This window comes from Acanthisitta chloris, unplaced genomic scaffold (assembly GCF_000695815.1).
Source record: "Acanthisitta chloris isolate BGI_N310 unplaced genomic scaffold, ASM69581v1 scaffold24273, whole genome shotgun sequence".
Taxonomy (NCBI): domain Eukaryota; kingdom Metazoa; phylum Chordata; class Aves; order Passeriformes; family Acanthisittidae; genus Acanthisitta; species Acanthisitta chloris.
The window spans coordinates 1-22,426 of record NW_008665789.1 but is presented as its reverse complement, the minus strand read 5'-3'; the positions used below and the strand labels follow the sequence as shown (position 1 = coordinate 22,426).

Here is a 22,426-nt window from a genome sequence, read left to right as displayed (position 1 = left end):
GGGAAAGAACAGCCTGGTGTAAGTCAGGACATGGTGAGGTACAGGGACCTTCCTTGCAGCCTTCCTGGTCGATACCCATATACTTTCAGGGGTGATTTTAATTTTACATCCATGCTGTGTGGGCACTCATGGCCAGCTAGCTGTCACCTGAGTGAGCTTGGGTTCACAGGCCCTTGCCCCACATACAATTCATACCCCAAACTGAGGCTGAGGATGTAAAACCTATTTTTGGCTGAGAGTAGGATGCAGTTTGGTTTTGATGCATACAAGTTACATGTGGTGGTTACCAGGCAGAAACACTGACCTAGGCTCCCTGCCTGGAGGAGTAGAAGGTGCTCAGGGCCCAGGAGTGGGTGGTTGCACATCAGGGAGAGGCCGTGAAGGCTGAAGGTTACATGCCAGCCTGGAGGCTCTGTCTGGGTTTCCCATGCAGGGTGGGCTGCTGGTGTGGGTAGCAGACCTTGTTGCAAGAGAGCTCCTTGCAATGAGTTGAAGCTGAATCCATGCAGTGCCAAACCACAGAGGTGTCTCTGCTCTTTTCTGGTGCCTAGTTGTGCTTTAATTTGGTTAGTTTCCATATTTAATGTGTGAATTTTTCATTGCACATCGGGAGAGGAGGGCTCTGCAGAGCTCGTGCATGAGCAGTCCTGTGCAGAGCTTCCCATGCGGGAGCACTTTGCCCTCCAGTATGACTGCAGGGACCACCAGTCCATGGGGTGGCATTTGCCCCCAGCTCCAATGGCCCCAGGGAGAGCTCTGCTTTGTTTGCATTGAGGCTTATCCAGGCTTGAAACCTTCTGAGCCATCCTGAGGGATGCAGGGAGGGTGCAGTCCCCGTGCTCACCCAAACCAGTGCCTGCTCCCCTGGGGTTGTACCTGTGTGCCAGTCTCCCAAGGCTGCTGGCCTGGCTGCTCACATTCTCTTTGTCCCCGCAGAAGTGGAGTCAGATATCCTGCGCTGTGTCCGCACGCTGCTGCGAGCGCTGGATGGGCACTACCCTGCCTGCCAGTGTGACCAAGGTGAGACAGACCCTGGCACAGCTCCTGGGGGTCAGCACCTGCCTTGCTGGGGCATTGCTCACCCTCAACACCCCTCCTACTCCCTCTCTCAGTGCCAGGGTGGGGGGACATAGTGCCTTCTCCTCCCTGAGTCTGCTCTGCCTTTTCTAACCCTCTCTCAGAGGTACCAAATCTTGGCAAGCTCTCAGTGAGTACCATGCATCAGCTTCATCCTTTCCACCCTTCACTCTCCCAGGAGGTCCAGCGTTAAGCTGGGACATAAATGGAGCACTCTCAGCTCTGTTCAGCCCATTTAACACCTCTGAGCTGGAGTCTCCCCATCTCTCCCCACGGGGATATCACTTTTCCACGCACTGCTCAGCTCCTCACTGAGGAATCAGTTGAAATCTTTGTTTTATGGATGTGGAGAACAAAGCTCTACCTGAGCCACTGGAGTGTTTCAGGCTTAGAAAAACTAATTAATTTTGAAAAATTTATTTTGCTTGGAGTGCACAGAATATTTTACAGTTAATGAAACTTGATTTTGTCTACAATGAGACTTGACAGCTGCAGGAATGAGATGCTTTGTGATTGTTGCTTTGAGTGTGAACTATTGGCAGGCAGCATTCAGGGGACCAGCAGGAACCCAAAGTCCTTGGGGCAGGCAGTAAGAGCAGGGAGTTATACAGACAGCAATAGAGGGAACAGGAAACAAACTTCATGTCCATTTCTCTGCCTTGTTCTCCAGCCCCTCGGTCCTAGGATATCTAGGACCTTTTTCCAAAGGTTTCCCAGTATTAGATATATGATACATGAATGCTGCATCCAGAATGAGAGCACTAGCGTGATTTGTCCCTTGCAGAGGGTCAATGATTGAAGCAGAGGGCAGAGAAACCTGATTTAGCTGTGATAATGATGTCAGTGCAGCATCCCAGTGGGTGATTTTTTGCAGCAACAGTGCCCAGGTCTCCTGATTCCTCTGTGAAATGCTGCCCCAATCCCTCACTGCTTTGCTTGGCAACCTGACCTTTTCTGGCTTTCATTTCTCAGGAATGCTGCGATGGACCCTGCATAAAAAAATTGACCAGAATCCCAGTAACAGCTCTGTCCTGGTCAGGATCCTGGTGAAGGAGCTGGAAAGGGTGAGTGTCACCCCAGAGGGGTGACAGGCTTGGCCCTTCCATGGCATGTGCCCTGCTGTGGGGAGCAGAGTGATGGGGACTCAACTCCACCTCAGACAGGATTTTTTTTTAAGGGCCTTGGGCCTGGCTGGGGACTGTGGTTCATAGCACGGAGTGAAAAACCCTCAGGGACACCAGCACAGAGCTGTAGCTTGAACACAGCTGATGACTGCAGGGGTCAGGGTTTGTCCCAAAGTGATAGTGAGCAATGGGTAGAGCTGAGAACCTCCCCAGACTCCTTGATGCTGCAGCAGCCAAAGGCAGCCAATCCTCACAGTTTGCAAATAGCACAGTGCATAACTCTTCCAACCATCCCCAAGTCTCCCTCATCCCACCCCATCAGCTGTAGTCACAGGTAGAGCGGAAATTTTTCCTCCAGGTTACTCATTTCCACCCCAAAGCGAGAACCACCTAACCCAGTCCTGGGAGCAGCTGATGGAAACCTTGTGAAGGATTTTTTGTTTCACTGATTTGTCTTGTCATTTTCTGGTCTTGCAGAAACCCTTAGAATCCTCAGCATCCTGGTGTGACCTGGTTTATGGTTTGGTGAGGTGTCATGTGTAGAAGAAGCACCTTTTCTTTCATATAAGCCTGCCTCATCTTACCCAGTGCCCTCATCCTGGTGCAGGGAGGATCAGCCCTCACTCCCCTCCTCCTCCTCACCCCACTGATGGATGAGCCCCTGCTCCTCATCCTCTGTGCAGAAACCTCCCTGTACCATCTTCTCTGCATCTTTGCTATTTCTCCTTCCAAGCTGGGAGGATGGAGCCAAGCACCCCAGCAGAGGCTGTCAGCTCCCTCCCTCAACACGTCACACACACGGGTCATGCTAGCCCAGGGCAGATCACATCTCAGTGCTGTGAGCATCCTGCAGTTGTTCCCAATTCATGTTTCCTGCCTTTTAAACAGCTCTGAGGCTATTTGCAGCCTGACTGTCTTATGCTATGGCAGTTCAGCTTCCCTCAGTGCCTTGGGAAGGGGTTTCGTCCAGTGGCTTTCACAAATCCAGACAGACAGGGACACACACATCACCCTTTGCTGTGGTTCTTCCCCAAGGACTTGAGGGCTGCTTTCCTCTCTATAGCCATGTCAGTCATACCTATTATCACTCTGCTACTCTTATCTTTCCTTGCCCAGGAGGGGAGTCAGGCCTCCAGGTCTGTAATTCCCTTCATCTCCCAGAAGCTTTTCCTCGAAGTCTGTCACTTGGCTTTTTGGTTGACTTGCTGGGGTTTTTTCATTCTTCTGGTCCTGCAGCAGCTCTGAGATGTCAGTACCAGCCATAGGGGATAATTTAGCAATTTCATGCTTGAATTCCTCCAGGGCAAATATCAACTGGTCTCAGCAATTCAGTATTATACATTTTATTGACAGTTTCTACAGGTTTGCTACCATCAGTTCTATTTAACTCAGGTCCATCAGCACAGCAGCTCTGAAGAAAGGTGCTAGAAATATCTTTGGGGTGGAAATACCTTTCCCAGGTTTATCCATGGACATTCCTGTTGCTGAAGGTGCTGTTATAGACGGACCAGGCTGCCAGAAGGGGCTGGAGCTCTGTCAGCTTGAGCATCCATCTGGCTTCCCATGAGCAGGATGGGAACACAAGAGCATACCTCCTCCCTGTTCACTCTGGTCCCACACCCATCATATCTAAGACGGGTTTTCCCAGAAGTTTTGTCATTCCACATGAGTTTTTGCAGCTTGAAAGAGGCTTCTTAATGACCTCAGTCAGAAACCTTTGCTCTCCCTCTCCCACCATGACTGTGGTCCACCCCCCACCTCCACCCCTCCCTAGGGACATCCTGCCCACTCTAAGCCTGTGGAGGAGTCCCAAACCCCATTGTGACCCAGGGAGCATTCCTCCTAAGCCAGGGTGATGCCTGTGCTCACCTTGTGTGTCTGAGCTGCTGAGAGACAGAACCAAACAAAACTTGGGGGCTATGAGGGCTCCCAGGTGCTGCTGCCCAGCCCAGCATCCTACTGAGTGCTGACTGGGCCTTTTGCTTCCACAGGCAGAGCGAGGTGACTTCAGGCATTACATCATCCCCTTGCTGCACACACTGATGTACACCCTGATAAAGGTAACTTACCACAGGTTTTACTATGGCAAGATCCAGGGAAATCAGAAGTCACAAGAGAGACCACCTGAAGTCACTCAGAACCTGTTCCTGTGCTGAAATATCCCAGTACCTGCCCAGCAAAGCTCTGGGACTACCACAGGTGGACTAAATTGTGCATTTCCCAGTGTGATGTTTGGTGGCTGAGATACTGTTACCTGTGACATGTACAGGAGTGACAGGTCCTTCCAGCTGACCCACTTTTCTGGAGGTATTTATGTGCCTGGTAGTGACTGAAGCCACAACCGTAAAAAAAAAAAAGCATGTCCACAGCCGTCAGTGGTTATTGCTGGAGGTTTCCAAACCATTGTAGGGTCTGATTATGCTTCATATATTGCATTTAAATTCATGTTGGATTTAGTGTAGCTCAGTGCCCTCCTGCCCTGGAGTCTGTGAGGAGAGCAGTGTTAGGGATCACTACTTGTGGCATCTTCTTTACTCTCTCCAGGCCCCCTGCATCTCCGACGAGCTCTGTGGCAGAGTGTATGACTTCTGCAAGAAGCTGCTCACCCTGCCCAAGCCCTTCTGCACCATCGGCCTGGACTATGCCACCAGGCTGAAGATGGAAAGGACAGCACCAGGTATGAGGGCTCCCTGCTCTGCCCCTGCCTGGCACCATGCATGGCTAAGCCCTCAAGGCAGAGGGATTGGGGTATCATGAAGGAAATCAACTATCCCAGTCCAGAGCAACTCATGAGGGCCTGGGGGATTTCCATACCTGAGCTGGCCTTTGCCTAATGCAGCAAGCCATGGCAGGAATTTCTGTGGGGGCTGGCCAAATGCTTTGGGGGTTCTTGGGGATGCATTTGGGTGGGAGGGTTCCCCTCTCCTGATCTAAAGCTGCTGAGCCTCAAATACTAGCAGAAAACCTTGGAGTTGCCCTGATATCAGTGTAGACACACCAGAGTCAAGACCAGCTCACCTAAGGCCAGGTACATATATACACCCTCTGTCTATATGGGGAACAGGTTGCTTCTGCTCCCAGCCTGGGCATCTCAGTACGTTTTGCAGAGGTCTCCTTTTCGCAAAGTGAATTTTCCATCTGAGATTGAGTTGCAGCTGCCCAGCATGGGCTCTTCCTCCCTTCAGTACCTGTGTGTCAGGTTGTAGACACTAAAATGTCAGTAGTGTCTGCAGAGAACAGGCCCTTTGAGAAAGGAAGCCAAAGGACAACTCTGTTTACATTTTCTCTACATTTCTCTCTAACATTCTTCTTGTTAACGTTTTCTTTAATAAGAGTCTTTAAAATCAATCCTTTAAAGCAGTGCAAGATGCAGACACCGTGAGGGGGAGGTAAAAAATGAGGAACCTGGTGGGAAATTAGAGAGAAAGTGATGGTTTGGGTATTCTCAGCCCATCCCCATCACCCCACCCATTCTTCCCCAGTACTGATTTGTCTGAAGCTCCAAGGTTCACCTTTATCTCACCTGACTTCTGGTAAGGCAATGATTCAGTGTGGAGAGATGGGGATCTCCAGCGGGGCTTCCCTCAGGGCACCACAAGGGTCACAAGAAGATTGCCCCTGACCAATGTCAGGTGGATGTATCTTCCTCATTCCCGAGCTGTGTGAGGATAAAGTACATCTCTCCTGATTGTGTATGCATTGTGCTCTCCATATCCACCCAAGTGCTGCCCCTGACGTGGCCTTGGGGTCAGAGAGCAGGAGTAAGGCTCTTCTTCCTCCTTCCCACTCTGGTCCCAAGCTCATAATCCACTAAACAAAGGAAGGGAAACACCGGGAAACTGTCCCTGAATAGAAGGGCTTTTCTTTTTGTGTAGCATGGCCTATCTTCGTCCTTGACTATTTTTAACTCTGAGCCTGATTCTTGGCTGGTTTACATCATCTCCCCAGCTATGGGTGTTCACCGACTTGGCAGACTCACCATCAGCCTCTACAACTGGGAGGAGCACTGAGCTGCTCCAAGGAGTTGTATTATTTCTCATGCTCTGACTCCCATGTGCTTATCTTCTTGCACTTCCCAGGTATGTTGTATCAAAGAATGGTCATTTCCGAACAGAGCCTCAAAAGCGACCCGTACCCTTACCAGGAAAAGTGAGTAGTGTCTTCTCATTTTATTATTCTTAGTGAAATCTGTCTTTTTCCTGCACTGTATTAATCTTGGGTGGGACAGCTAACTTAGGCCTAAACCACATGACAGTACGTGGTTGTGGGGGACACAGTTTGGTGGCATGCAGTGCCTCACTAAACACGACTGACACTGGGAGGAGCATGTTCCTCCCATGTGTCCCAATTGATTTCTGTGGTCCTGGGAGGCAGGGAGCTTCCCTTGGTGTGGAGAAGGGGAATATAAGCAGCAACACTTTTTCTCTGCATGGAATAATGGAGACATGAGCTGCTCGTGCCAGCCTTGACATCAGTAACAGGGAGTCCCCTCCCCTCCCCTCCCCTCCCCTTCCCTCCCTCCTTTCCTCCCTCCTTTTCCTCTTTTCCCATCCTCCTGCCCTGCACAGGATTTTCATCTTTGCTGATCCAGAGCTGCTCTCTGAAGCCATCTGCAATGCATTGGTCACCGACACCGAGGCAGCTCAGGTGTCCCAGAGTCCTCGGGCATGCATGTGCTATGTGATCATCCACACCATGCAGTCGACCCTGGGTGAGAGCTGCAACATCGAGGGCCTGAAGGCCAATCTCCAGGTAATGACAGCCGTTCTGCAGCACCACCACTGGTTTTCCAATGGTCCTGCTCTTGTTGGACACCTTGGAGAAAAAAAAGGGTTTGTGGCAAGTGGAGAGACTCCCCCTGCTCCTCACTCCTCAGTAGCCCCAGTGTTACATGCAAGGCTGGCCTATGAGCAGAGCTGGCGTTAAACTAAAATATTCTTCAAATATAAAGCAGTTGCTACAGCAGGATCCAGAGGTTTTGAATCTTTCCTTTGAGTCTTCAGTTTTGCACAGCAAAGCTGGGCTCTGCCACTGAAACACAGCTCCTCTGCAAGCCCCTGGGCATTACAAAGACATCTCAGCTGAAATATTTCAATTAGTTATCTCCAAAACATCCATGAAGAAGCTGTGGGGCCACTGTAAGACAAACGTCTGGTTCAGAAAGGCAACTTTGCAGGGGCGTTCAGTGATTTCCACTCCAAGAACACCTTTGTGTGTCTGCTGTCCCCATCTCCTGAGAGTCACTTGAAGTACCAGCACTGCTGCTGACTCCCTGAGCTCATGGTCGCAGTGCTCATCCACTGCAATCCTGTCAGAAAATAATTTTAAGCAGACAGCACAGCCAACACCTCTTCTCCAGCCTTCCCTGGGGAGAAGACATTTGTGCCCTCTACTGCAAAACATTTTTTGCAGAACTCATTTACCCTCTTTCTGCCCCCTCCTGTGGCTGTGAAACATCCCCTCTTTTCACACCTCTGGATGTTAACAGCTGCTCCTCATGACAGCATATGGCCATGAGCGATGTGGAGCACTGGTTCCGGCAAGTGGTGGTGGCAGTGGAGTGTGCAGGAAGCAAGGGGAGTGCAGACCGCAGCCAACATGCAGCCAGGCTGGAGGAGATCTACCACACTCTCCTCAGCTCCTTGCAAGCAGGTGAGCTCCAGCCAGCCATACCCAGCGGGATAAGGAAGCTCTGCCATGCCCTCCTACAGCTGTCCAATGGGTTAAAAAGAGCTGGTGGTGGTGGGATCAGAGGGCTTCCTTACATCTCAGCTGAGATTGCCATGTGCATTGGAGACCCAGTGCTAGAAGAATGGTTTATTCTCCAGCCTCTCTGCTATCTGCAAAAGCAAGATCCTTCACATGCCCATGCCTCAGCTACCCTGTCTTCATGTCTCCCTTCCACCAACAGTATAGGCACCTTCTTCTGGCTGAGTTTGTGAGAGCAGAGGCCTGTGATTACAGCCTCACATCTGGCCAGAAGAAACCAGGGTGGAAGAAGACCAGGGGCTCAGCATGGGTGCTCAGCACTGGGAGGTTCATGCACCTGTGCAGGAAAAATACTCCTGTGTGTTACAAGCATTCTTGTTTTCCCCAGGCAATGTTCCCCTGGGAGGGATCCAGGGGACCCCTCTGCCCAACCCCAACATCAGCTTTCACCTCTGGACAGAAGATGACCAACTCTGTGAGTGCCCCAGGGAAGGAAGCTGTGAGGAGCTCGGGTGTTGCCTGGGGCTGGGGATCCTGTGCAAAACGTGTCATTTAGTCCTGACTTCTAAGCAGAGTTTTGTAACCTTTGCCCAAGGGCCGAGTTCATACAGACTCATGCTGACTGCACCAGCCTTCCTTCTCTTGAGCTGATGGGGTCAGATCAGGGGATTATGGGTGTAAACTGGTGAAGTAGATTAGGAGAGGAACAGACTGCAACATGATGTGCCCAGAGTACCTGTTTGTTATGGCTGGCCCATCCCTGGTAGTGTTCAAGGCCAGGGTGGGGCTTGGAGCAACCTGGTCTAGTGGGAGATGTCCCTGCCCATGGCAAGGGAGCTGAAATGAGGTGATAATTAAGGCTCCTTCCAACCCAAACCATCCTATGATTCTATGATTTGAGTGGGGTAATGTGAAACAGTACTGAAAGACTGACTCTCCTTGGACCTGCTGGTGGAGGTATTTGCTTGCAGTTTGCCGGAGAGGTGGGAAGCCGAGGGCTCAGCCTGGCTTTGGTTGGATTTCCCTCTTCAACTCCTTTCTCTCCGCAGGGAAGGAATTGGTGCTATTCATCCGCCCACTGTCACAGAGCTGCGAGCCTGACTGCCTCAGCCAGGACCTGGAGAATTTTGAGATCCAAGACATTATTTCGGACTGTGAATGCTGTGAGCAGACTCGCTTCTCCGTCCTCTCCACTGACAGTGGCATCGAACGGGACCTGCCTGTGGCAGCTGAGGAGACCTTCACCCCTTGCAGTGCTGACACAGGGCAGTCCCGGCTCCACAGGAAGGGTGGCATTAAGAAAAAGCCATCGCCACTGGAGAGCGTGGCCTTCCTGCAGGCTGGCTGCAACAGTCCCGGGGCAAAGTCCCCAGCAAAGCTGCAGAGGAGTTCAGGCACCCACCCAGGTCCTGCAGCCTCACTTCAGAGGCTGCACACTGCGCGCATCGTGCTGCTGGGGGATGACCGGATCCTGGGCCGCCTGGCACAAGCCTACCACTCTTTGAGGTAACTAGTGGCCACAGCCTCCTTGGCTCTGGGGGCCTGGGAGAAGGCAGGACAGAGTGGGAGGCTTTGCTCTTCAGCCTGCTGAAGCAGCCAGGATGGCTGGGGTGGGGTTGGGCTCCAGTGTTACCTGGGACAGGATAGGACCCAGGTGTTGAGCACCTAAATGCATCCGACTTCACTGGCTGCGTGGCATTGTTTGGCTCTATTGGCCCAAATGATGCACACAGAGTTCTTCCCTCTATCCATGAAGTGGGTAAAATGAACAATAATTGAGGCAAGATGTTTTCCCATGCAAAAGGGGAAAATTCTAAAGAAAAGCTGTTTTCCAGCTGGCTCTTCCCAGCTGGTTCACCTGGGCCAGGAGAGCAGCGTGGGGTGTCTCTGGGTTGCAGTTCAGTCAGCAGCCTGGGGAGCAGAGCTGGGAGCAGAGGGGACCGCAACAAAATCCTGTCTGCAGCTCCCCATCATCTCCCCTTGCTCAGTCTGGGGACTCAGGGGCATTGATGTCATCCTGTCACCCTGGGCAAAGGAGACACACGAGCAGGGTATGTGCTCCTGTTGCAGAGCAGCTGCAACCTCCTGGCACTGCCCAGCCTCGACCAAGATACATGTTCCTCCCCCTTCCTCTTGGGACATGGCTATTTATTTGTCCATTTCAAGGAAGCGAGAAACACGGCGAGTTTTCCTGACTCCCAGGCTGAACCTGCAGTTCTACTACATCCCAGTGGTGACAGGGCAGCCAAACACCTTCACTGTTGTGGTGAGTCTGGGCTTGGCAGCTCCAGGCACTGCTGCTGCCTGCCAGCAACTGCTGCTGGTGGTTTTGGGGGAAGAGCAAAGGGGTTACAGGAATTCACATCCGTTAATGCCCTGTTCCTGGAACAAGGAGATTGGGAGCCAAGTCAGAGCAGCTGGGCTCAGTTTGCAGGCTGGCTTTGGAGAACCATCAGCCCCACAGACATTCAGGTTGCTCCAACCTCCCTGATGGGTGATAACTCATGCAGTTCTGCTTCTATGCCCCAGCTATAATAGGATCAATGAGTTTTAGCAAAGGACTGATGGTTTTCTGGCCTCCCAAATGCTTAGGGAAGCATTGTCACTCAGTGAGGGCTTTGCCTCCTTGGTCATGGCCCCAATTTTAGTTCTGTAAGTCACTACCTTGCAGTTTATCTTGGGCATGTCTCTTCCTCTCAGGCAGCCTCGAGACAGCGATAAATAAACAGTTTCACTTCTCAGAATATGTTAAGCTGGCCCAGACCTGGCTGTGAGTCCCGACAAACATTTCACTATAAAAATGAGTATTTCTTGGTTTTGTTCTTCACTTAACTTTTGTTCTTGAGCACCCACGAAGTGAGTTTGCCATCTTCTCTGGATGAAGCAGGGAAGGGGGAGGCATGGGGGAGCTCCTCAAAGGGCATTCGTGCCCCAGCTCCCTCTGCCTTCTCTGTGGCTCCTGGTATTTTGAGCCATGATCCTACTCTCAGCTGTGTGTTTCTTCCACAGGACCGTGCTGCCACCGGCCACGAGGAGCTGTGTGAGGTGGCTGGGTACCTTGGCAGAGCCGACCCGTGGTACGAGAGCAACATCAACACTCTGTGCCACATGATTCCCAAGCTGGCCACCATGGTATGAGGAAAATATTCCCACCTCCACAGCCTGGCCCATTTCCCAAACACATCTGCCATGCCTGAGGATGAGCTTGTGCCCCACAGGGCTCCTCCATGTCCCAGACAGAGGTTTTCTCCTGCAGACCTGTCCCAGGGCCCAGCTGGAAGGCACATGTGGCTGACACTATGCCAGCCACAAGACCCATTTGCTGTGATGGGGTTTTTTGGCTAAATGACAGGAAATGGCGTATTTCAAGACAGAAAATATAAATTAGGCATTTGCTGAAATATCCCCAGCTCTCATTTCCTGGCAGTCTGAGCCACCACTTGCAGCCCACCAAAAAGGCTGATAGGTGGGTGCAGCCTTTGCTTCTCTCATTCACTTTCACTACTGAGGGCAAAACAGCTCAGTGCTGCCCTGGGCAACAGCTCATCATTCATTATCTGCCTAGGAAGGTGTGAGGGTTTGTGGCAGGGTTTTTGAGAAGTGACTGTAGCTGATCCGTAATGTGATTTGTCCCCCCAGCCTTCCTCGCCAAGCAAACACCTTGTGACTGATCTGTTCATCACAGATGTGATTGCTTACTATGTCCGCATGGGTATCCAGCCTGTCTGCTTCCAGGTCTATGCTGTCAAGGTGGGTGTCACATCCCTGGTGCCTTCACATGACCCTGCAAGGCCTTGCAGAGCTGTGCAGAGTCAGCAGGGTCTCGGGGCTTTCGGCAGATATGAGCCTGCACCCTCGTGCACCTCAGCCTGTCCTCTCCTTGCCAGACACCCAGTTCTAGTAACTCTATGTAGCACAGCTCAGCTGCAGTCAATGATTCTGGGAAGGTTATTTCAGGATAAAATGGGACAGCAAAGTAAACCTTGAAATTACCCCGTAGGGACACAGATTTCCTGCTCTGCTGGATTCAGGGTTGCTCAGGAGCTCTGGTACCTCTTGCTGCTTGAGATGCTGTGAGCAAACAGGACTTTTCTGAGTGGCTTTGCCAAAGCCTTCCTATACCTTACAGGGGCTTTGCAGGGTTTCCTGAAACATCATTTTATTTATTTCCTGCCATCTTTACTCTGAAATGGTATCAGAGTGAGGCCTGGCATTCGATATGAGAACAAAGAACTGCGTTCAGGCATGTAACATCACCTCCCCTCTGCTTCTCTGGCAGTTTCTCCCCTTCAAAGCTTAGGCTGGCACTGGTGCACACGTCCTTTTGATCTACCTGTAGCCCCTGTGGTAAGCTATTACAGCACGGGAGCAGCCATTGCCTGGGCAAACTGGCACATGACTTGCAAAGAGCTGAAAGAGCTTTGGCAATTCCTGGTAGAGCACCATCAGGGCATGAACTACTAACATCTAGCCTGTAAACATCTGGTGCACCAGGTCCTCAGCTTGTGTGACTGGGGATTTTGATTTGTGAATTTTCGTTCCACTCATTTCTCCTCCAAGACAAAACCCAACAGCAAGTGAGAGAGTGGGTGACTCAAGCAGGGGAAGAGGAACTGACTTCAGATGTGGTTTTCAGATAGAGGCACCTAACCTATCTCTCATCATACAGTGTGTGATGCTGCTTCATCTGGAAACACTGACCCTATTTTGCCTTTTTGGTTAAGACCATGATGTTCCTCTTTGGCTGCAGGTTTGCTAGAAGTGGGAGTCAAGTCCCACAGGGGCTGGACATAGGAGTGGCTAGGAGAGGTTCTCCAGGACCTTCTCTTCACGTTTTGCTCAATAGAAGACTATGGAAAGAAAACAATTCATAGGGCTGTAGGGACCTGCTGATTTAGATGTATCAGGTACAAATTACGTGCCTTGAAGCTCAACCAGGATCTCAGTCAGGCTTGGGAAGTTGCTGCTCCCTGTGAGTCAGCTGGGAGCTGACTCATCTGTGAGTGCACAGTGACATCCAGTGGCAGGGGACACTGCCCGTGGCTCTGCTGACCCGGCTTGCTCGGGCCGAGGCCTGCCACGCTCCTGGGCTTCAGAAAAGAGCCAAAGCAGTTCTCCCCATCTCATAGTTACCTTGGTTGCCATGGTGAGGTCATGCATCCCCTTTGATGTCGCACCTGGGTGCTCTGGAGAAGTTTTTCACGTCACAAGCCCCGTGTGACACCACGAGGTGACTAAGGAGGAGCTGAGATTTCCTCTCTTTCAGATTTTCTTCAATGACCCAGCTCAGGAGCCGGCCGAGGACGTGTTCCTCACGGAGCTGCGCACCCAGGGGCAGGACAGCATCTCCCACAGAGGTGTGTGTGTCCCACCAAGCTGAGCCCTGCAGCAGGGGCTGCCATCCTAGTTGGGGTCCTGCTGACCCCAGACCCCGTTCACTCTTGCCCTCAGCCTACAGCAGTCAAGGCTGCCAGGGGACAATACCCCTTGTTCCTTGACATGCAGGATATTTCCCCAAACACCTCCCTCTCCTTTTCAGACTCATGAAACCACACTAAATGAGAGACCTTGTGCTCACTGGCTCCTGGTCTCAACCAGGTTTTATAGACTGTGTCTTTGGTTGGCTCCAGAACCCTCCAAAGTTGGACCAGCACCCTAATTTTATTGAGGAAACAAGTTGGGCTTTCACAAGCCAGATGTTTTCCCTATTAGAAATCCAGATTCCTTGAGTTGCCAGTGATGGAACAAGAGTGCTTGAAGGCTGGACTGTTACAGAAGTCACATCCAGCCCTTCCATCAGTGCACTCTGGTGTCTGATCCAATGGATGTTTGCTATCGAGATTGGGCTCAGACCCTTGAGTGAGTCCATCTCACAGGACCTTCTGAGTGCATAGAAACTCAGCTCCCATAGGCAAGGAGAGAAGTGTCAATGTGCTAGACCACTGTGTCATGGAGGAGGTGGCTGATTCCAAAGGAGGATCCCTCTCTGCTGACCACAGATAGGTTGGCTGAGTGAAACCTCAATCCTACTTGCTTCCTTCCTTGCAGAGTTGAGCATGACCAAGAAGAAAACAACCCTGGATGGCCCTGGTGTAGATCTCACAGTAACATACAGAAAGGTAAGTGGGGCTCTCATCAGCCCAAAATGTCTCTGTTCACAGGGATCCCCACCATGGCACAGGTCTCCTAAAAGGAGGACTCTAGCCCTTCTTCTTTCCTCTGGAATTGCACTCCAGGAGAAGACAGAAAGGTTATGGTGAACTTTTAAAGCCTGTTGGCTAACCTTGCATTTGTGAAAACCTGCCCCCAGACCTCTCCATGTCCAGACTCTCTGCCAGGGGAAACTAACAGAGCCTTGCCTGCAGGTTGTTGTGAGCAACCGGGAGAAGGAAGTAGCCATGTCCCTGCGCTCCACGGGTCTGGTAATGAAAGCCATCCCTGCTGATGAGGCTGAAGGTGGGTTCTTCCTGCTTGGAACCATGTGAGGAGGGTTTGCTGAGTTTTCTGAAGCTCAGTTGGGTAAATCTTACCATGGAACTTAGTGCCAGGTGTGCCTGAACTGTGGGGGTTGAATCAGTGATGGGCATGTACTGGTGTCACCACAGTCTGGTTGTGTGTTTTCTCATGAATGACGTGCCTGAGGCAGTATCTTCCTTTTGCTGCAGCCTTCTTCTTTCACCTTGCCCTTAGCACAGCCTCTGAGATTTCCACCCTGAGCACGATCCTACACACATCCATAGCCCATGGAGCTTTGGAGCTTGCCAGAGGCCTCCTTTTCTGCTGTCCTATGTATCCCATAGGCAGTGCACCCACATGTGGGATATGGCACCAGCCCCACTGAAAGCTGAGCTGAGATCATGCCATGGCCTAAGACTAACATGCTGATTCTGTTGCAGACCTGGTGTGTCTGAGTGTGACCATCACTGAAATCATTAGGATCAACAACCTGTCAGGACGATCATTCTCAGTAAGTACCTGTGGATCCTCACAGAGGGTTCATCACAACAACAGCAAAATGGAAAATACTCTGTGGGGAGAAGAAGGCTTTGGGGTCACTCTGCTCACACAGCATTTTGCAATTACTTTCCATGTAAAAGTCCACATTTTTGAACCAAAGCCCTAAATGCCATCCCCACTGGTCAATGTCACATTGACTCCTGTCTCTGGAGCCCCTGAATGACTGAGCTGCTGCTGGGGTTATTCTGTGACCACAAGGACAAAGGAGAGAAATAAAGCTTAGTCCCAGTCCTTGTGGCTCCATGTGGGTGCAAGAGAGTTTGTAGTTTTGTTATCAACTCTTAGCTCCAGACCTTCAGCTGCAGTGTGCTCCCCAGACCCCACATCTTAAGAGTTCAAGTAGGTCCCAGGGGAGACACTGCTCCATGGGAATGTGTCCCTGCAGTTTGGGTGGCATTCAGTGTTACTGTGCCTTGGTGATTTAGGCCCTGGAGCTTCCAGTCTCTCAGCTGGTGTTTTCAGGTAGCCAGCATACTTTTGCTTATTTTCACCTGACTTGGGAACACCAAGGTACTGCAGCCTACACTGCCCACAAAGATACCCCACAGCCATGGAGAACAGACCATGCCCCACACCAGACATCCCAAACTTGTGGCCTGTGCAAGCATTGCCAGTTTGGAAAGTTTACCCTTGTAAAACTTGACCAGGTTGTGATTACAGAAAAAGGATTTGCCTTGTGTCACATCCGAGGTTAAAAAACAAAACCAGAGACGTCATCCTCTGCCCCTTTCACACCCATCATGCACACATTACCTAGCCCAGGGAGAAGAGGGACACACTCACCAGGCTCTTCCTCCTTTCTCCATCCAGGCTGTGGCAAATATGTTGAAAACAAGCAATATCAAAATCAGGAGCACAGAGCAGAGACCCTTCACGGTGCATTTGGACAAGGACAGCAGAAGAGCCTACAGGAACGTGATCAGGTGAGAATGCCATGCATGCCAGGCTCTGCACATCTCCCTGGTGACCTTGCATCCCTTCCTGGAAGGGCTGTATCCCAGGGAGTCCGAGTCTCATACATGACAAGACTCACCGCAAAGACGCTGCTTCTCCAGGGAATGCAGGGCAGAGTGCTGCTTTCCTTTGTGTTTTCGGGTGATGGTCATAGAAATGAAATGGTTCTTCCACTGTACATAAGGTGCTGTCATTAAGATAGTAGAAGAATAGGTACCTCCAGGAACAAACAGAGATCTTATATCTCCTGAATTATCTTGCGAGGCTGATGCATTGACTGCATTCCTCAGCAGGGAGTGTCAAGGGGGAAAGAATCCAGCTCTATGCGCCTATAGCAGTTGCAGTGACATGTGATGTGTTGGAAGCAGGCAGACAGGTGCTTCAAGGTCTATGGGCTGTGTGGAACATACATAAACTCGGAATTCCTGGGAATCAAACTGAGCCAGACTAAGAACACTGGTTTTGTGGTCAAAGCACACATCAGCTTATCTTTCTAGTCAAACACAGTAGGAAAAAGCATAAAAGCAGCTGCACATCTCAGGTGACAGCCCTCCCTCAGCAGTCAGTGAAGAGACCTGATGTTTGGAATGAGATCAGGCTCTGACCCTCAAGGGCAAATTTGTACATGCAGTAAATATGTTCTTGTGCTTTTGCAGCCTGGAAGTGTCACCTTGCCTAGAGCCCAGCTACTGCTTGCAAAAGACAAGGACAATGAAATTCAGCCTTCACAAAACAGAAGATATGGGGCTTGTGAAATACATGCCCAAGTCTCTGCTGTTGCCTATCAACACATTTGCAGGCATCATCCAGTGAAGAAAATGAGAAAAAGCTGGTGTGGGAGATGTGATATTGCCTCATCACAGAGGACATGGAAAAAGAAAACACACTAAAAGCCACCAATGGTGATTTTACAATGGTAATGGTGTGAAAAGCTGCAACAGCAGAGGTGGATAGGGCTTGGGGGAGACAGCCATGCCTTGCTGAATGACAGCGTGACCACGGCGAACAGTCCCCTGCCAAGGGACAGAGCCTTGCTGCAGAACTGCTTTTGAGCTTCTTCATTTCAGGAAGACTGAGGAAAATCCAGCTGAGGTTGATGGTGCTTGCTGTGCTGTGAATCACAGGGCAGTTGCTAGCAGTAGTATTTACTTCGGCAATGTCTCATAGCCCAGCAGGCAATGAGGGCCTGATCATAGGGTTCTATACAGCAAACTCTTCATTCTGGCACACAGTGATGTATTTTGGACAAACCAGCAATTATTCCTCTGACGAACTTAGGAAATCTCACTGTAAGCCTGCCTATAACAGGGAAAGCAAGTGTGTTTAATGTGGCTTCTTCTGTGGAAGTCCTGCTGTTGTTTCAAAGGGGCCACATGGAGTAACGATGAATGGTTTGAAATGGGGACTTGGGAAATCTGGTGCAATATTTGGCAGTAAGGAACAGGGCAAGAACTGCCCATGCGGCCCAGGCAGTGCTGTGGGATATGCTCAGCCATGAATGGTTCTGCTTAAAGAAGAAGCCTCAATTGAACAGATAAAGGAGACTGCACAACAGTTCCTAGATGTCTGAGGTGTACCTTGGAGTCCACCTGGGATTTTGCTGTGGCTTCACTACACAACCTCTCTGCATCTGGTCTGGAGCCTCATGAGCACTGGTTGCTTTCCTCCAGTTGTACATCCCAGGAACAACCACCTACAACCCCAGCAAATCTCCCCTGTGAGGTCAGCCATCAATGCTTCTGCATCCCAGTCTGCCTTGCAGGTCTGGTTTGGTCTACGCCTGCTGTAAGGGTAAGAGATGCCATGGAGTGGAGTAGTGCTCCTGGATTGATGCATGGGCAGGATGTATGAAAGACTTTTCTGTTCCTTTCCTCTGCTGCTCCCATGGTGCAGAAACCTCCCTGGTTTGTAGATGGACCAGGTTTGGCATCGACAGCACAGCTTCTGCTTCCGCCAGGCTCAGATTGACCCAGGATGATCATGTAGGAGTCTGTCTTCATTCCAGTTTGTGGCTGACTGAAATAATGGATGAAATATGCTGTGTGTTTATTGACTTTCTGAGTGCGATCTGTGGTTTCTGGAGCATCTCCAGAGAGTTTTCCCTAAATTCACATTGGAGGGGATTTGGAGGCATTCCTTCTATGACACTACCATTGTTTTATTCTCTTGGCTCCCAGATGACCCATTACCTGGGCTGCCTTCACTCATACAGTCAATATCCAACAGGGCAGATATTTATTTTGAAAAAAATTATAAATCTTATTCTCATAATTTATAGCATTCCTATAGTAAGTTTTCCTTTATAAGTTAATGATTTTGCTTCCGAAATCCTAACAAGGTATTTCAGGCATACATTTGCTGAAATGAATGCAGCTAAGTCTCTAGTCAAAAAGCAAACTTGAGTTCTTGGTCCCAGAGCTGATGCAGAAGTTGTGAGTGAGAGCTGTGCCCCTACCGCCACACAACAGAATGGAAAATTTGTCATTCTGCCAACACATGAAACTCTCTCCAGGTGCTCTGGCTGTGAACTCTCTGCACCCCCTAAGGGATATGAATAAAAAATGGTTCATTTGATCTGCTTTGATCTGTAAAATATGGTTTTGCTGCAGACTGTCTGCCTTCTCAAATTCTGTGGTTTAAGTTTGCTTCTGCACTGGTATTTGTTGGATAAAACCTCCACGTGTGCTCACAGCCAGTGCCTGAGGCTGGCCCAGCCCAGCCTTGTGTGGATTTACCAAAGGTGGCACCCAGTATTTCAGATGAGCAGGAAGCAGCCTGCCCTCCTGTCTCATGTCACTTCTGTGGGCTGGGAATTAATGTAGGGCAGTGTCCATTCAGCCTTGGCACTGGTGGAAGCTGATGATCTCCCTGAGTCGGTTTGGCCTGAGGGCATCTGTGTCCTGACAGGGCCTGCCAAGTCCAGAAGAATCCTCAGGCTGTCAGCACAAGCTAGGAAGGAGCTGGGACAACCACAAACCCATGGCTAAAACACAGACAGTAAATCCATTGCCATTCCTTCACTAACCAGGAGATAGATTCCCTGAGGCAACACCTGGGCACAGGTACACCAGCAGACAGCAGGCACTGCCTACACCAGAGGATCACCAGCTGTCGGTCACACCGGTTTATCAAGGGTTACTCCCAGCTGCAAGGTCACTTGTTTACAGTTCTCCTCACCAGTCTTCCACTTTTAACCCATTCCACCAAACTGCCTTGCCTTAACCTCAAAGGCAGATGGATTTCAGCACCTCTTCAGCAGGTCAGATTTGCCTACAAATTAAAAATCGCTGGTCTGATCTCATTAAAAGATCTGTGTCAGACATTAAATGGGGCTTAAATGAGTCCCTTCAGCCACTATCAAAAGCTGCTGTCAGTTTGTTAGGGACTTCCTTGGTGAAGGAGCTGCATCATTCCTTTGCAGAAGGACAGATTTTAATCACATCTGCCTAAGTGGTTTGCAAGTGGTTTATGGTGTTTTACAAGCCCTGAGATAGGGGCTTGTATTTATTTAAATACATTTTTTATATGTTGTATGCAAATGGCCTTGCAGTGTATATCACCCTGCTGTGTTCTGGCCTCAGTAGTAAGTGGTAGGAGACAAGGAAAAGACATGCCTTGGAGGTAATCTCTTTCTCTGTATGCATGGATTCTACATTATCTGTACATCAGATCCTTTCAGGGTAATTAGCTCACTCTTTTCCTGGCACAAATCCTCTGTGCCATGCAGAATACTCTGCTAGAATGACTATATATAGAATTGTCCTTGTGCCAAGAATAGCTGGAACTTTTTATTAAGATGTTATCTTCTCCCAGGAATTCAAACACAAGTTGAGAGCAATTTTAGTGTCAAGAATTTATCGTGCCCTTATTATCATATAAGACCTCAGGACCTCAACTTGTTAATAGAATATCTGACTGCAGTCTTGAGTCACACCCCTGCAAGCAGCACATCCTAGAGCCATCAGTGCTTTTATGAGAGGAACAGAAATAGCTGGAATGGTTTAAAATGCAGTTGCTTCTTTAGCTGGAAGTGCCTGCTCTCATTTGAAACCAATTACCTGGGTCATATGTGCTCTTTTTATCTGCTTCAGCACAACATCAGCTGCTGTAATGCCAGTTTTGCAAAGAGAAGCCTTGAAATGACAGGTGCTCCTGCAATCCTGCCACTGTGGAGAGAGGCGATGGCTGCCTGGCAGAGGGCTGACCCTGCAGGGGTCTTACTTTCCCACTCGTTGTTGGGTGGATGTGCTCAGCCACTGCCACTGTGAACAGGCAGAATTGAAAGTATGGCCCAAAGCTGAGCTTCAGTGTAATAATATTTTTTTTTTAAATTATTAATCCAGTAAACACATTTGGTGCTGACTCAGGGGAGAATCGTATTTATACAGTTTGAAATACATTCTGAATTACAAACTAGTGTGCAGGTGAATGGGGCCAAGGGCTCATTCGCTGATGGAATTGATTTAACCACCAGTTATGTTAAATCATTTTCCGGGAGGTTTATACCAGTTAGGTGTGTGAGCTCTGCAACACTGGTGACTCAGTTTCTTCCTCTGTGATGGTCACAGGGTCTCCACACCACAAGGATAAGGAAGGAGGTGGCCGTAAATTGTTCTGTGTGAGACCTCTTTGCTTTGAGTGTGGGTTCATTGTTCTTGCAGAAGTAAGAATGTGCCAATGCATTTAATGCTGTTGTGAGTAAGATGTTAATGGTGAAGAACCAAATTGGAAAAGAGAAGGTGGAAAAGAACAGCCTTCCAGTGTCTGAAGGGGCTACAAGGAAGACAGAGAGGGACTCTACATGAGGAACTGTAGTGATAGGACAAGGACCAATGGGTTCCAACTGAAGAAGGGGAAATTTAGGTTAGATATACGGAAGAAATTCTTCCCTGTAGGGGTGCTGAGGCACTGGCGCAGGTTGCCCAGACAAGCTGTGGCTGCCCCATCCCTAGAAGTGTTCCAGGCCAGGTTGGATGGGGCTTGGAGCAACCTGGGCTGGTGGGAAGTGTCCCTGCCCAGGGCAGGGGGTGGTTCTGAATGCTTTTTGGGGTCCCTTCCAACCCAAAACATTCTGTGATTCTATGAAACTGCTCTTGGGAAAACTGATCCTCTTGTTATATTTCCAACTACATCAGTGGTTATTTTTGCATTACTTTGCAACTATTTGTCAAAAAATATGTATAAACTTAAGTTTCTTTAAATCTTTACTCTTAAGCAGCAATTATAAGGTTAAAAGTGATTATAATATCACATAAGATTTTTCTGTTTGCCTATTTCATGGTGAACTTTTAGCTAATTTCAAAGGCTTGTATGTAGAAATATTAATTTTTTCCCCTCTTGGTGTCAGCCCAAGGCCTAAGTGGAGCTGTGTCCTTCCCTGAACACAATTAGATGTCATAGATGTAACTGAGCTCAGGAAGCAAACTGGAGTTAGTGCTGAGGAACAAAGCCTGTACAGTGATTGTAGCTCAGATTTTAAATTTGACAGAGCTCAGTGTTTGTGTACTTTGTGCAGGGTCTCAGAGGAGCTAAGTAAATCAATTTGATTATATGAGACACCATTTCTTAAAAACTGACAAAGACTTCTTTGCTTATCTTGAAGCAACTTGGATGCTGTGCCAGTGGTGTCGGAATACAGCTGACCTGGGAGCTGAGCAAGTCCTCGTATCAGACACCTTATCCTGCTTTGTAGAATTGCAGATTCTGTCTTTCTGGCAGTTGTTTCATGATGGGATATTGCAGATGTTTCCTTCAGCTCCTCTTTGTGTGCACTTCACATCTGCAATTAAATGAAATAGTGTGGCACTCTCAGAACAGGAAATCGGGAAAACTCAGTAGGCACTAATCTCTAAATGGTCTGGTGGTTCTGATCAGCATAGTAAGATCCTTTCTAGGGTTCTCCAAAGATTTCTATAGATCAGGCAGCACCCACAGCATGTTTCTTTGTGAATTGTAGTGAAATCTGCTCAGATGTATTCACAGAGAGGTTTTTGTAGTGAGTTGTCTCCCAGAATTGTAGATATGGTCCATGCAAGGTAAATCCATTTAGCTATAGTTTCAAAAGAAGAGAGAGTGATATTTTTGAGAGTTGGGGTGCCAGCACAGGAAGGACATGGACCTGTTGGAGCAAGTCCAGAGGAGGCACCAAGATGATTAAAGGGATGGAGCACCTCTACTGTGAGGAAAGGTTGAGAGAGTTGGGATTGTTCAGCCTGGAGAAGAGAAGCTTTGGGATGACTTAACGGTGGCCTTCCAGTGCCTGAAGGAGCTACAGGAAAGATGGAGAGAGACTATTGACAGGACAATCAGGAATGGGTTCAAACTGACAGAGGGGAAGTTTAGATTAGATATACAGAAGGAATAATAATACAGATTAGATATACAGCACCTGTGAGGGTGCTGAGGCAGCTATGGCTGCCCCATCCCTGGGAGTGTTCCAGGCCAGGTTGGATGGGACTTGGAGCAATCTGGGCTAGTGGAAGGTGTCCCTGCCCATGGCAGGGGGATGGAAAAAGATGATCTGGCAAAGTCATGGAGCAGATCAT

The 22,426-nt window shown here is 49.5% G+C and overlaps 1 protein-coding gene across 1 annotated transcript; it reads left to right on the top strand.

Moving 5' to 3' along the window:
• The first annotated feature begins 938 nt into the window (after positions 1 to 938).
• On the top strand, positions 939 to 16,694 carry PIK3R6 (phosphoinositide-3-kinase, regulatory subunit 6). The gene is made up of 18 exons (XM_009071893.1): positions 939 to 1,020; positions 2,050 to 2,141; positions 4,193 to 4,261; positions 4,746 to 4,878; positions 6,281 to 6,350; positions 6,770 to 6,953; positions 7,706 to 7,853; positions 8,299 to 8,385; positions 8,960 to 9,416; positions 10,077 to 10,176; positions 10,920 to 11,042; positions 11,550 to 11,660; positions 13,177 to 13,267; positions 13,959 to 14,029; positions 14,276 to 14,366; positions 14,807 to 14,877; positions 15,738 to 15,850; positions 16,538 to 16,694. Exons 2-18 carry the CDS (start codon positions 2,052 to 2,054, stop codon positions 16,692 to 16,694), a joined length of 2,166 nt encoding a protein of 721 aa, XP_009070141.1. The 5' UTR covers positions 939 to 1,020; positions 2,050 to 2,051.
• Positions 16,695 to 22,426: the final 5,732 nt, after the last annotated feature.

Excerpts from the sequence above, each read along its gene's own strand:
- PIK3R6 (XM_009071893.1), top strand. The coding sequence starts at position 2,052 with ATGCTGCGATGGACCCTGCATAAAAAAATTGACCAGAATCCCAGTAAC. Across the intron at positions 6,954-7,705 it reads GCCTGAAGGCCAATCTCCAG|CATATGGCCATGAGCGATGT; the intron begins GTAATGACAGCC and ends TCCTCATGACAG. Across the intron at positions 11,661-13,176 it reads TCCAGGTCTATGCTGTCAAG|ATTTTCTTCAATGACCCAGC; the intron begins GTGGGTGTCACA and ends CCTCTCTTTCAG.